The 14,475-nt window shown below is 57.3% G+C and overlaps 1 protein-coding gene across 1 annotated transcript in view; it reads left to right on the top strand.

The window, feature by feature from the left end:
• Nucleotides 1-14,475, top strand: part of PKD1L1 (polycystin 1 like 1, transient receptor potential channel interacting) — a 100,039-nt gene that overhangs the window by 55,351 nt on the left and 30,213 nt on the right. The window contains exons 34-44 of the mRNA XM_059397598.1: nt 573-795; nt 2,424-2,597; nt 3,402-3,521; nt 3,610-3,679; nt 4,013-4,059; nt 4,765-4,918; nt 6,882-7,020; nt 7,952-8,036; nt 8,369-8,521; nt 9,319-9,437; nt 12,338-12,448. Coding sequence (XP_059253581.1) covers nt 573-795; nt 2,424-2,597; nt 3,402-3,521; nt 3,610-3,679; nt 4,013-4,059; nt 4,765-4,918; nt 6,882-7,020; nt 7,952-8,036; nt 8,369-8,521; nt 9,319-9,437; nt 12,338-12,448 — 1,395 coding nt within the window. The remainder of the gene's footprint in view (nt 1-572; nt 796-2,423; nt 2,598-3,401; nt 3,522-3,609; nt 3,680-4,012; nt 4,060-4,764; nt 4,919-6,881; nt 7,021-7,951; nt 8,037-8,368; nt 8,522-9,318; nt 9,438-12,337; nt 12,449-14,475) is intronic.

Here is a 14,475-nt window from a genome sequence, read left to right as displayed (position 1 = left end):
CGTAGAATCGTGCGGGAGGGTGCAAGGGGGTGGCTAGTTTACACGCTGAGGGTGCTCAGACGGCACGGCGCCTGCTCAGCTAATTTGGGTCCCCCTACATTGGGAAGAGCAAGGACCCATAGCCGTGCAAAGACCATAGTGTGGCTGGACGGGAAGGGTCACTTCCCAGGAGTCCAAGTGGTTCAGACAATGGGGAGAAGCTGCACTAAATGCTTTTCTCCTGGAGAACCTCGTGTACGGTCTGTCGGTCTGGGTCCCATCTTCACTAAGAAGAGGTGAGCTCCAGACTCGTCCACGCCAGACACAGATACGTGAGGGAGCTGGGGCAGACGGGGCTCTAGGGGGCTGGCAGGCGTGTGGGAGTGGAGCATGGGATTACTGACCAGCATGGCCAGGGGCCTGCGGGAGCTCCCTGTCTGTGCCCCCACGCTCCAGAGGGGGTCTGTGGGTCATAGTGCATGGCTCGACAGGTCCGAGGCGCCTCCGAGGGTGAGAATTGAGGCTGAGGCTGCCCTGCAGGGCGCCCACCACCCAGACCCTGTCCTGACCGTGGCTGCTGTGTGTATCCTCAGCACCCCCGCTCTGCTGGGCCCACTCCGGGGTATCCGCCTCTGGCACGACAGCCGTGGGCCCTCCCCGGCCTGGTATGTGAGCCACGTCATGGTGGGAGAGCTGGGGCCCGGGCCCAGGAGGAGCTGGATCTTCCCTGCCGAGTGCTGGCTGGCCGCAAACAGGGAGGACGGCCGTGTGGAGCGGGAGCTGGGCTGCCTGCGCCGGGGCCTCGGCTTCTGGAAGGTAGGTGACCGGCTGGCCGGCTGCGATGCCAGTGCTGCTTCTCTCTGTGGCTGTTTCCCTAAACTGCACTACAGCTGGCATCAAGGCGGCCGTGCTGTCAACGGGGCGTTGAGCGGGCCCGTGTGGGCGAGGATGAGTCCCTCTTCAGGCACTGCTGCCGTGACGTAATAACATTCGCAAAATTTACTGTTGCCCGAGGTCTGCGGGGTCCAGAGGGCCACTAGGTAAGGACGGCAGCGCCCTGTGCATCCTGAACCCCAAGATGGCCCAGGCGTGACCTGGGGCCCGAATGCATGTGATCGAGGGCAAAGACAGGACCAAGAATCTCAGCAAACACCCATGAACCTCGCTCTACGCGCATCCCTGATCTTCTGGGAGAGGGTTTGGTCCAGTTGGGATGACGCTTAGGCATTTTGCACTTTCTGGCGAATTGTCCCCGTGACTTTTCTGTAGAATCGTCACTGATGGGCCGGGTGTGCCAGCTGGACGTGGTAGTCGTAGAGACACCTTGATGGGGACTTTGTGTTCCCGGAGCCCAGTTTTGCAGCTGACCTCAGGCGGGCGGAGGCCAGGGAAGGCCGGTGTCCTCTCATGTCACCAGATCCTTCTCTTCAGCGTGTCCCTGTCACCACCTGTCGTGGGCGAGAGGGCCGGGCTCACCACGTGGGTGCTGCCGACAGAGTAAGACAACAATTATGGGCACGGGCGGTGTGGAAAGTCTTCAGCCCCGCACAGCTGAGGGCCTGGCTCGGCCAGCACTTTCCCTTAGACCAGTGTCTGTGTGCGATCATGACGGACAAAACAGTCGTGTTCATTCTCCAGTTGTTTTGCTTGAGAACTTGTGGGGAGAAGTCTGTACGTGTTAGTCCTGAGACCACCTGTTGGCCAGTCCATTGACGAAGATATATTCTTTTTTTCGTTCTAAAAATTTCATTTATCCATTTGAGAGAGAGAATGAGGGAGAACATGAGAGGGGAGAGGTCAGAGGGAGAAGCAGATGCCCCGTGGAGCTGGGAGCCTGATGCGGGACTGATCCCGGGACTCTGGGATCATGACCTGAGCCAAAAGCAGTTGCCCCACCGACTGAGCCACATCCCGAAGATATATCCTTATCTCGTTAAACCTGTTTTCCCTGGATTTGCCTCTGGGTTCTAATGCTCCTCACGGGTTTCCTAGAATAGCGTTGAGCACCGAGCGCTCCTCGGGTTGAACTGAACCTTTTGTACCCAGTGCTATTCTGTAGGTGGCGAGCTGCCCGCCATGTGGCCGATGCCGTGGGGCTGCCAAGGACACCCAGGGCCAGGCGCGCTCCTGGCCTGCAGTGTGCTCAGAGTCCAGTGAAAATCACCTGTGTTGCGGGCAGCGTGCTGGGAACGGGGAGGGCTTGTAGACGGAGGTCCGCGGGGCAGGGCATGAAGATGCTGGGGGGTGAGATGGGAGAGACGGAGGGACAGCTTGTCCCAGAGCCGCAGGTGCCCCAGCGCAGGTCCAGGGTGCCGAGCGAGGCTCTAGGAGGCCCAGCAACTGGCCGACGAGCTGACAAGCCAGTGGCATCGCCCAGAGAATCACTGCCTGCCCACCTGGAGTTCCCGCTGTTGGTCCAGCGTCTCTCTCCCGGTCTGTTTCAGCTCTTGTATTCCAAGTTCACAGAGTACCTGGAGGATTTCCACGTCTGGACCTCCGTGTGCAGCCGGCCGTCCCCCAGTGGCTTCCCACACACCGCACGCCTCACTGTGGCCTTCGCCTTGCTGTGCGTGTACACCTGTCTCGCCGCCCTGCTCACGGTGGCAGGACCAGAGCAGGTGGGAGGCCCTGGATTCTCCTGGAAGCAGCTTCTGCTTCCCAGACCAGCCATTGACAGGTTCTCAGCCCCGGCGTTAGTGAAACTCACAGTCCTGGCAGAAAGGTTACAAGTCGGGGGAGGGAGCCCGGTGCCTTGAGTGCCACAGAGGGGAGGCTGGCCTGGATGGAGCTGGAGGCAGGGGCAGGGGCTGCTGGGCGGTGGGCTCAGGGTGGGGCCGACACAGGCCTCCCTCCGTGATCCCTTCCATGCAGAGCTCACGCCCTCCTGGTGCCACTGACTGTGGCTTCTCCGGAGTGAGCATTCTGGACTGTCCCCAGAGCACACTCCTGGATTTTTTTTTCTAAAGTTGGCAGTTATTTTAAATTTAAAAACTCCTCTGGCCAGATAAATCTGTCGGGGCAGCAAGAATTTGAAAGTCAGGGTTGGCTGGGACAGGAACGGGCCGAGGTCCTGAACTCGCCCTCCCCTCTGGGGTCGGTTGACCATTTGTCTGATCTTCTCTGCTCATGCTGGGGACATAGAATGTGTCCGGGACACGGACACCTTCTCATCAGATCGTGGCAAGGACTCAGCCAGGGGCACAGGAAGCTTGCCCAGCAGGAAGTAGGCACCCAGCACACGTTCGTTCAACTTGGAGAGATGTGTATTTTAGAAAAACAGAAGGATTCCTTGCACATTTCCATTATTTCCAAGAGTTCAGGGAGACAGGGCTTTGGTTAAACATAGGGTACCCATTTACATTAAAGACCTTGGTGACTACAGCAGACACATTCCTCGTATCCTCACTGCTGCCTTCCTACAGCTCCCATGGGTGCTCGGCACCCCCGATGCCACTGCTGGGTCCTTCCAGACAGGGCTCCTGTGCACGCTGCTGGCTACTCCCGGGGCACAGCTCCTGTCACTGCTCCTGAGGCTCATCCAGGTACAGGGAGGCCTGTCCACGTGCCCTGCTGGCCCGGGTCCTCCACACAGTAGGACGCCCGTCCCCAGCAGCCTCCTTCCTTCTGCAGGAAGCCAGCAGGCCGTCCCGTGCGCAGCCCTGCCTGCCCCTGAGAAGAGCGCAGGCCGAGGCAGCTCAGGGTAAGTGTGTGTTTAGAAAAAGCCTGGAAGGTGTTTCCTGTTTGTTTACAAACCACAGCGATGGCTAGTGGTGAAGTCTCCGCCCTCCGTCCTGCAGAGGACACCTCGGTCTCCTGTTCCCCGTGTTTGCTGCTGTTCACTGTGAGGACAGCGAGTTTCACTCCATCCGCGTGAAAGCCCACGCAAGGGGCCGTGCAGCCCATGACCCGCGGGTGGGCCACACTGGCAGCCACATCCTGTGTCTTGGGGAGGCCTATTTCCTGAGGGAGGCTGTCTCCCAGAGAACCCTAGATCCCGGCTTTAACGCCCTAACTCAGACTTTGTTTAAATCAGGCCCTCACTCCCACGGGAGGACGGCAGACGCCCACAAGATGCAAGAGGTAAATACAGCTGTGCATCTCTGTGTCTCTGTGTCTCTTCTTCTCTCTGTCTCTGCTTCTCTGTGTCTCTGTGTCTCTGTTTCTCTGTGTCTCTGTGTCTCTGCTTCTCTGTGTCTCCCTCGGCCGTGGCCTGGACACAGCTGGTCAGGCCCAGCATGGGGACCCCGAGCAGGGCGGATCCTGCGGAGAGACGGACTCATTCCCCAGGGAGCTCGAGGTCTGCTGTCAGGAGCCCCAGTGGAGGCCATGTGAGAGGGGTGCAGTTGCTGGTCTGTCCTGACGTTTGGGGGACCTGTGGTCCTTGTGCTTTCCAATCTCTGCCTCCCCACTGAGAGCTCCCACTTGTGCAGGCCTCGGTCCCCTCTGCTCCCTGTGCAGGGCCGCCTCTCTGCCCTGCCACGGTGAGCCTTGCCCAAGCTCTGCACTGGCGGGTCCGGGTCGGCCTCCCGGAGGGCAGGTGGCATCCCTGTTGGCCGCAGCCATCCCGTCCTTGCCTGCGGGCACCCCACCACCCTCTACAGATGCAAGTGAGCTGGTCCCAAGATGGCCCGCTCCTCCTCCCCAGAACCTTCCCCAGCCTGAGGCTCATGGAGGTCACGGCCCAACTCCTAAGAAAGCTCACAAGCCATGCCGCAAAGGACACAATATGGCAAGGGAACTGCGGGCGCTGAGGTGTTAACCTCACCCCGACATTGTTTCTTCCAGGGTCAGGGTCCCTCGGGGCATGCCAGAGCCCACGGGAGGGCAGCAGGTGGCCAAAGTGCGGGCTGTCCATCCCCAGAGCAGGGGGGCCGCAGAGCTGACCCCAGCCAGCAGGCTCCGAGGGAGAAGGGGATCCACGGCATTCTCCGTGTGCAAGGTGACGTTGGGTACAATGCTGGGCCCCTTCTGTGTCCTCGGCCCCTGGGAGATGTAGGGGTCACCCAGTGGGAGCTGAGCCCAAAGAGGCCGGACGCTCTGGTCACATGACACCCAGCCCGTCCAAAACAGCCATGGTTCTGTTCCCAAGTCCTGACTGTTTCTGCTGTATACGCACGTGGGTTTGCTCACATCTTGAAAAGGTCAGGAATACGCTTCAGTTGCTGTGGAGCAGCGTGACTCGCAACAGCTTCGGACGAGCCAGTAGCTCAGTGGAGAACCTGTGGGGATGGGGCCCCCAGGGGGCTGCTAAGCCTCCGGTCAGTGCTGTCCAGGGGGACTGTCTGGGGCCTGGCAGGGCAGATGTGCATGGCTGCGGGGTGCAGGGCTGCAGGTGCATGAGCCGCGTACTCCCCGGCTCCCGGTCACCCAGGTTCGGCACTGACCGTGGACACTGCTCTGTGGACCATGGTTGGCGAGGTGGCAAGGGCAGCAGGAGGCAGCTGGGTGCGGCTGGGCTGACCGTCACAGCACCCCATGCACTGGGGTGTGGGGTATAAATGCCCTGGTTTCCGTGTGCGGATGGGGCCTGGGACTGGCGTCCTACAATGCTGGGGCTGGTGGAATGAGGAGGGCACACGCCCTGGGGATAGCACCCCACACCCATGCCCAGCCAGGGTTGGGGGTGGAAGAGCACAAAGGCTCACGCCCCACTGACCGGACATGGGGGAGGTCCTCAAGACAGGACAGCGCCTGAGCTCGGGGTCCCCGTTGTACATGCAGCAAGTGTCCTTCCCTTGCCTGGCGTTCCCCCCATCAGCGGGTGCTCCTGAGTCTGTGTCAGCTCACCGCCTTCTGCCTCCAGACGGGCCCTGGGACGTCTTCCTATTGGAGGGATCGCCTGAGAAAGCGGGGCTCCATGACTTCCTCTTGGAGACGTGAAAACGGGCGGGGACCCTCTGATCATGTGTCAACCCCAGGGGACTTACCCAGCGGAGCCTGCAAGAGGCTGCTGCTGCCCACATGGTCCCTCCTCTGTGTGCTGTCCTCCCCTCCCCCTGCTCCTCCCTCCCCTCCTCTCTGCTCTGGTCCTGTCCTCCCCTCCCCCCATTCTCACCCTCCTCCTCCTCTCCTCCCCCTTTCCTCTTCCCTCTCCTCCCCCTCCTCCCCCTCAGCCCCTCCCCCTCTTCCCCCTCAGCTCCTCCCCCTCCTCCCTTGCTCCTCCATTCCCCCTCCCTGATTCCCCCACCCCCTGCCCCCCCAACCCTCCCCTTCCTCCCCACTCCTCCCTCTGTCTCCTTCACGCACAGTAGAAACTCTAACCTGTGGCCGGGACTGCCCATCGGGCTGATGGAGGACACTGAGTGTGAAAAGCACTCTACCCTGAGGACATGAGGAAGTGAGGCCCCTTTCCATCCAGGCCAGTGAGGGTGGTTGCTACACGCAGCCGTGTCGCTGCTGTGTAGACCTGGCTGCTTGGCGCAGAATTGCGAGTCTGTGGCACCGGGTACAGGGTGTGGGAAGGATGCGTGTGTACGTATAAGGAACCGGCTCACTTGCTCATGGGGGCGGGCGGGTCTGAAGGCCCCGCGGTCCACAAGCTAGAGACCCAGGAGCACCAGTGTTTCAGTTCAAGTCCCAAGACAGGAGAAGGCAGGTGTCCTGCTCAAAAGCCCTCAGGCAGGAGGAACTCTCTCTTCCTCTGGAAGGTTGGCCTTTTCTTGTATACCAGCCTTCACCTGATTGGATGAGGCCCACCCACACTGGGCAGGCAGCCCGCCTTCCTCTGTCCAGCCATTTACATGTTCATCTCCCTAGAAACCCCCTCACGGACATGCCCAGAATACCGGTCACCTGATGTCTGCACACCCACGGCTCAGGCCCACTGATAGAATCAACGACGACACTCAGGTGGACGGAAGTGATGAGGTCTCTTACATGTACCTCTTCCTGATCTCCCTTAGCCCCCGACAGCGGGCTTGGAAGACTCGCTGCTCTCCGGTGGCTACGGGTGCTACTGCCTTGGTCAGCATCCGCAGTGTGGGCCGTTTGTGGGATGGTCTCCGTGGCCTGTGGTGTAGGGACAGCACTTCTAGGATACAGGTAACCAGTCACAGTTTTCAGATGTCCCCGAGTCTGGACGGGAGAGTCTGGACTTAGCAAAAACCTCCAGGTGTTTCTGGTAACGCAATGTGTGGGCCCAGATGGGCTATTGCAATTTGGGTCCTCATTTCTCCCTCCCATGGCCCTGGGGATGAGGAATTCGTTACAAACCCCAAAGGGCCACTGGGCCCAGCCAGCTCTGCGACAGCAGTCTGGCCTGGACGGAGTCCCGGTGGATGAGAGGCCGGGGAGAAGGGAACGCCGCTGCAGAGCTCCCGGGACGCTGTGCTCTGGGCCAGGTGTGCTGGTACAATGACTCCCATCTGTCTGTCCACACCGTGGCCTCTCCCATCTGGTTCCCTGGGCAGCTTGGCTCCCCGGCATCCCTGGGGCGGTCCAGCGGGGCTCCCATGGGGCAGGGGGAGCTTCCCTCTTCTCCCACTCCAGCTCCTCCCTTTCTACATGATGACGGCAATGATGGCGGGCAAGTTACTTAGAAAACAAACCAACAAAATCCTCTGTGACCGTTTTCTCAGCTGGGAAATGGGAAAATCCACAAGGTTTTAGGAGGAGCTACTGAAACCCTCCGTCCTCGCCGCCTGGCACCTGCTCAGTACTCTGCAGATGCAAACTTTATTGTCATTATTATAACTAATGCCCCCCACCCCGCCGCCCCTACCCTCTCCGTGCTCTCCATGTCCCTATGCTGGCTTTTCCTTTCTCTTCCATGCTCAGCAGCTTCACGGGGTTGACATCCCACTGGACGCCTCCCGACAGATCTCCCCCCACATTGGGCAGAATGACAGGATGGCCAGCTCCAAGGCCCCCTCCCCGATGCAGCCCCACTGCCACCTGCTGCCCGGGCCCTCAGGCGCGATGTCCCCATGCACACGCAGGCAGGTGCTGACAGCTTTTGTCTCTGGGGGGACAGGTTCGACCCAACTCAGTGTGTGCGCTGGCTGCACCTGCTGACGGTGTCCGTGCTGTGCTGTGTTTTCATCACGCAGCCGCTTCTGGTGAGCGGGGGGAGGGGGCCTCCTGCGGGGTCACTGTGCATCAGCGGGGCCTGGGAGTGGGGGGAGGGCTCCACATTCCTGACCCATGATCCCATGTCTTCTTCACATTTGACTGAGTGTGAGGAGAACCTGGGAGACAGGCCTGTGCCGTGCTGTCCACACACACATCCCAGGATGGGGGGCATCTCTTGAACCCCATTTTCACTTGAGGACATGGAGCTTGGGGAACGGGGGGCCTGGGAATCCCGGGCAGGGGACACGAGCTTGTGTAGGATCATGACTAGGGACGTGGGGCAGCGACCGTGTACGAATCGTCGGGCCTCTCCTTTCAGGTGGGCATCGCCGCCCTGGGCTTTGCCTGGAAATGGAGAGACGATGCACACTTCTTCACCGAGTCCCTGCACGCGGCCACCAGAGACCTGCACTCAGAGCCGGAGGAGTGTGCGAGGTCCCGCACGCCCCACCCTGCCAGCCAGATGGCCGAGGTGAGGCCCTGTGTGTGCCCCGGCCCAGCCCTGCCTGGCACCTCCGCGCGTACTCTGTGGATTCAAAGTCAACGGCATTTTGGGGTGTGATTCAGTTTTCTCTGCTCCTTTGTGTGCACGGACGCGGTGGGCGAGCACAGGACCCGTTTCCTTCCTTCTGCCCCATCCCAGAAAATCAGACCACCGAGAACGTGAGCTTAGTTCAAGCTATTGAGGCTGATGAAAAACAATGCTTGGCCATAATTTAGAGAACTTCGAGGTCTGTCAAGGGGCAGCCTTGATGTGGGGCCGGCGCCGCACCTCCTGAGAGCAGCACGTCTCTAAGCCCGGCGGACCCGAGGGGATGGCCACTGACTCCTTGAATCCGGACACCTGAGTGCCCACGTTCCCGAGGTGTCCAGCCTGGTGTCGTGTCCCCCACAGGACTCAGGATGGTGCATTGGCTTCAAGGGAGGAGGGTCCCAGGCCTGGGGTTCCGCATCTGTGACTTCCCAGGACTAAGGGTCCCTGATTCTCTAGGTGTCCCAAGCACCTGACCCAGGCTGTTGTCCAATGGCTCCAGACTGGCTCCTGCACAGTGAGACTGCCCACAGAGCTGGCCTGGGCCAGGAAAGGACTGTGTCCGGCCCACTGCCCACCAGCGTGGTGTCGGTGACCCACGCAAAGTGTCCCTGTCCCCAGCCCCAGGAGGCACGAACAGTGCTGCTGCTCCCTGGGCTTGGCCGGAGTGCCAGAGCTCCCCGCCCTCATCTGACCCCCATCATTGGCCCCAGCTCACAGCACTGTTGTCCCCACAGATGCTGGCCGCCCGACAGCGAGCTCGCCGCCTACGTTGGGCACATCCGCCATCTGCGGCCCAGCTCAGTACCGTCAGAGAGAGGATGAGAAGAGAGACCCGGACACGGGTGGCCCTGAGGTGGGTGGCGGCCAGTCGGGCCTTGCTCTGGTCCCACAGCCCCTGGGGGCAGGGTGTACAGGTGGGGCCCAGCTGCAGGGGACGGACACCTAGGGAAAGTGGGTCCAGAGACAGCAGATCTGGAGCGAGGCTGAGTCACTCCTGCATATGCCGGGCCGAAAAGTCTGGAAAATCTTACAAAAATGAAAATGAGAAAAGCAGACAGAAAGTAACATGTTGTGACACTAAAATGCAAAGCCCAGTGTCCTTCATGCACACAGTGCAAGCCAGTAGAGGATTTGACAGAAGTCTCTTTATCGCGCCAAGGGATAAAATACCACAAACACACGCTGGCATCACCACGAGAGGAAATGCCCACGAGTTCCGCAGGAAAGCACCCGCGGTCCTGAAATGCACAGATGTCCTGTGAACATCGCATCTTCTCAAGCTCTGTCCAAATCCGTGTCTGACTTCAACACAGTCCCCACCAAAGACCTCGAGACCTTTCTTTCCTTCCTTCCCCTTTTCCTTGATTGGATCTGGTCGGTTACGCAGTCCCTTAGGCTGGACGTGGGGAGCTGAGGAGGGGAGCGGTGGGGACTCGCTCTGCCAGCCGTGACCGGAGCCCAGGCCCCCACTGTGGAGTGTGGCTCTGCGCGCGGACGGTGGACAGCTCTGGGACGCGGGTCGGAAATCCAGAACCAGACCTGAGTACAAGGGCTACGGCACACGAGTCTGTGACGCCGGGGCTATTCCGGCTCTTTGGGGGAGAAGATGGGGTTTTTAATGAGGAATAACTGGACAGTCGTGAGGGTGGGGAGTCCAAAAACATGAACAAGTGGATGCTTTTGTCCCAATGTACACAAACTTATTCCCCACGAATAAAGATTTAAACGTGACAAAACCATACACATCCTGGGAGAACGCGCGTGTCCGTGTATGACCTGTGGGCGAGGAAAACCTCCTGTGACTTAGAATCCAGAAATGACAAGAGAAAGCAGATTTAGTGACATGAAACTTGCAGAAGAAAATCTCGTGCAACGAGATTGATGATGTCATACGTTATGTAAAAAGCAGTGGCGGACAAGGAAGAGTATTTGTAGCAGACGAAGGCTTAATCTTCAAATACAAAGAGGCTCCAGAAAAATGGAAAAGAGCAACAGGCTCTTTAGAACAGGACATGGACCGCTCACCGAGAAGAGAAAGGTGGACGTCACTTGCATGTAGGATGAGAGATGGCCAGTTAAAGTACTGAAGTCTGGAAGCTGGTCCCCGTGCGGCGGCCAGTGAGCCTGCGGAGAAGATGGGATGCCACATGGTCCCATGTGGGGACTGGGAGGCACCTCGCACAGCCACAGACGCACGGAGCTCCCCCAGCACCCCTGGTGCTGGGAGCCCATCAGCAGAACCCGGGAAGAGCCAGGTGCAAGGCAGGCGGGGCAGGACCCCCTATAATAACCTTGGAGGGCCCAGGGGGCTCTGATGGTAGAGCGTCCGACTCTGGATTTCAGCTCAGCTCATGATCTCAGGGTCCTGGGATCGAGCCCTGTGTCGGAGGGCGGGGGGGGGGGGGGGCACGCTCAGCGGGGGGTCTGCTTCTCCCTCTCCCTCTGCCTCCTGCTTTGAGTGCACTTTCTCACTGTCAAACACATAAATAAATAAATAAATGAGATCTTTAAAAGGAAAAGAGGGAGAGAGGAAGAACTCTGTATTATGTGTCTCCTGACCGAAACGGATCACCAAGAATGTAACCTACCCCGAACAGGCTGGTCTTAGTCTGACCACGTTCTTGTCCCAGCGTGCAGTTGACCGGAGAGCACACACTGTGTCCCTAGGAGGCAGGGTGCGGAGAGGGTGGGGACAGCAGTTATCTCAACAAATAAGCCCCAAGACCCAGTAGAGATGGAAGTGCTGCCTTTGGGGTAAAGGAGGCACGGGAAGGAGGCAGTGAGTTGGATCCACGGTGCGAGGACGAGTAAGGAAACTGCGCTCATCTCAACAGACGGGGAAGAAACCATTTGGCAAAATTCAGCACCCATTTACAGGAAAGAAAAATATCTCAGCAAACTGGGAATGGAAGAGAAATGCCCTCAAGTCATAAAGGCTGTCTGTGAAACCCTTCCACAGGGTTTCCTACGCCTGGCCTCGCGCTCGTGATGAGACAGCGACAGTGTGGGCTTTTAAATAACAGGAACAAGGTGAGGAGCTCCCTGTGTCTGACTCTGATTAAACCTCACATCGGAGGCCCAGCCGCTGCCGGAGGCAAGAAAAACACGACAGCCTCTTGCAAGAGGACATGAATAGTCTCTGCAGAAAATCTCGAATATTCTAATTAAATAGAAGAAAACGTGCAGAATTGATATGTCAAAAACCACAAGACACTAATGGACGATCTCAGAGAAAAGCTAAAGCAGTGGAGACACACGTCCCATCTTCTGGGACACTTGTCTTAAGGTGCCCGTTCCTCCCGACTTGATCAGTCCCAACCAAAGCCCCCCAAACTTTTCTGTAGATGTCGGCTAGCTAATCTGAAAACTTACATGGAAAAGAACCAGAATAACCAAAACGATTCTGGAAAAAGAACGACAAAGCCAGAGGGCTGACTCTACGTGGCTTCAGGGCTCACTACGAAGTGAAGCCACGGTAACCAAGACACCAGTATCGGTGGTCGGTCAGCGCACACGCGCTTGGCTGATTTGCTCACAGGACACCGAGGCCCTTCACGGTGGAGAACGGATTTTAAAAACGGTGCTGGGAAAATTGGACGGCGACGTCCAGAAGAAAATGCACACAGTTCACACCTTCTAGGAAAATTCACCCGGGGACTTAAGAGGATTTAAAAGTCAGTTCCGAAACCTGTTTTGCTGGGTCTGGACCCCCAGGCTCCGTGTGGTGCTCACTGTATGATGTGTTTCTCGTAGAGACACCTGTCTGTGCACCCTCATGCTCCTTCTGCGCGTGTTTATACTCTGTGGGCAGCGCTCCTGGGACGAACGTTCTCTCGGCCAAGCCATCCGGAGTGAGTTTACGAGGTAGGATGTGTTGTCTACCTTCTCCAGACCCCCGGGCACGGCACCAGCTGTTGGTGGCCAGCACACACTGATGAGGGACCCGGAGGCCAGGGTTTCAGGGTGAGGGTTACTTCGTTATTTTGAACCAGTCGTGTCTGTCTGCTACTACAGTCTGTCCGAGAAGAAGGGGACCCCCAGACCATTGAGTCCTCGCCCTCAGGACATTTTAATTCTGCAAAACAGAGGCTCAGGGAAGGCGCTTGGCCACTGTCCCAGAGAGGAAATATGGAAAAAGTGGTCAAATTGCCTTGGGCACTGTTTCCCCCCAGTTCGCAGGAGGCCTCTCTTTGCAGACTTTGGGCACGTTCAAAGCATCTTATTTTGGTAATAGTGAAACAATATTTTGAGGCACGTTAGGATCTGGGTGCGAAGACGCTAAGACAGCTTAGTGGGGTTGCTTTTGCCTGGAGGTTACAAGTTCCTCGAAAAAACACTTGCGATTCACAAGAAATGGCACAAGATTCCGAGTGGTGATAATTCCCCTTGAGTTCTCCACTGCTTCTCAAGTGCTCATTTGTTTTGTCCTACTTTTAAAAGCAGTAGATGCTGGGATGCCCAGGGGTTTCCATGGAGTAAGCATCTGCCTTTGGCTCAGGTCATGATCCCAGGGTCCAGGGATGGAGCCCCACATTGGGCTCCCTGCTCAGCGGGGAGGCTGCTTCTCTCTCTGCTCCTCCCCCACTTGTGCTCCCTCTCACTCTCTCTCAAATAAAATAAAATCTTAAAAATTAAATAAGTAAAAGTAGCAGATGTTTGTTGTAGGTAAATATGGAAGGACTGAAAAACAGCGACAACAGTCACACGCAGAGGCAACCACAGGCAGCACTTTGCACTGCCGGAATTTTCTCTATGTTTCAGCCTTTCTGAAATTGGGACAGGAAGCATATCAAGGTGGAAACGTCAGGTGGCATTTTTTTTTTTTTTTGACAGTGGTTACTAAATGACTTTGCTTCACCTGTCAAAAATATTCAGTCTGATAGTTCTTTCGAGGACGTTTGGCTTTGAATTCTGAAGGGCGTGACAGGACCCCATACAGATTCTTTACTACCGTTTAGGAGGCGGAAATAAAACACAATATTCCAAGATTTACTTTCTCTTTCTCTGGAGAAGATTTTATTTTATTTTATCTTTTAAAGATTTTATTATTCTGAGAGAGAGGGAGAGAGAGAACATGTGTGCACTAGCAGGCAGAGCCTCAGAGGCAGAGGAAGAAGCAGGCTCCACTGAGCACGGAGCCCCATGTGGGGCTCGATTCCCCCAGCCCTGAGATCATGACCTGAGCCGAAGACAGAGACTTAACCCACTGAGCCACCCAGGCATCTCTTGGAAAAATATTTTAAAACACATTACTGTCTTTTTTCCTATGGGTATGTTGCCCTTGACTAAGTAATTCAATTTGATGCGCTCCAGTTCTGCTGCTTTGGGGCAGACAGAGGTGGGTGGCTGGCACATCTGTTTGGTTTTATCTACTATTTAAGGGTGTATTTGTTTTCTTCCATGTGAGAGTTAGTGATTGATACCGCTCAGATGCTGGGCGAGCAAAGTAGGGATAGAAACCACTAGTGGACGGCGGGTTCGTGAGTTTAGACACTCTGCAGGACACAGCAAGGCACCTGCTTGCAGGTGAGCACTGTAGCCACGAAACTGCCTCTCTTAGTGCAGAAACTGCTGTTCTTTGCATGAAGGACTGGGGGGTTCAGCCAGCTCTCCAGCCGCCCCCTTCCTCCAAAGCACAGCTTGTGCCGGCAGGGGGCGCCGTGCGCAAAGCAGAGTGACTGCGTGGCCGCCCCTGGAAAGGGAAAGGCAAAGCTGAGCTATTTCTGGCTTCGATGTTTACTTTTGATCTCATATTTCGTGAGTCAGTGCTACTTGACATATTTCTCACGCGAATTGTTGCCCCTTGGTACTCAAATCAGAAATGCCCCAGCCGAGATAATATTTGCGTGATGGTCCCCACGAGCCGTAGACACCTTGGAGGCACCCCGCTC

This window comes from Mustela nigripes, chromosome 4, assembly GCF_022355385.1.
Source record: "Mustela nigripes isolate SB6536 chromosome 4, MUSNIG.SB6536, whole genome shotgun sequence".
In the NCBI taxonomy this organism is placed as follows: Eukaryota; Metazoa; Chordata; class Mammalia; order Carnivora; family Mustelidae; genus Mustela; species Mustela nigripes.
Note: the sequence above shows the minus strand (reverse complement) of the source record. Positions and strands in the feature narration are given on the sequence as shown.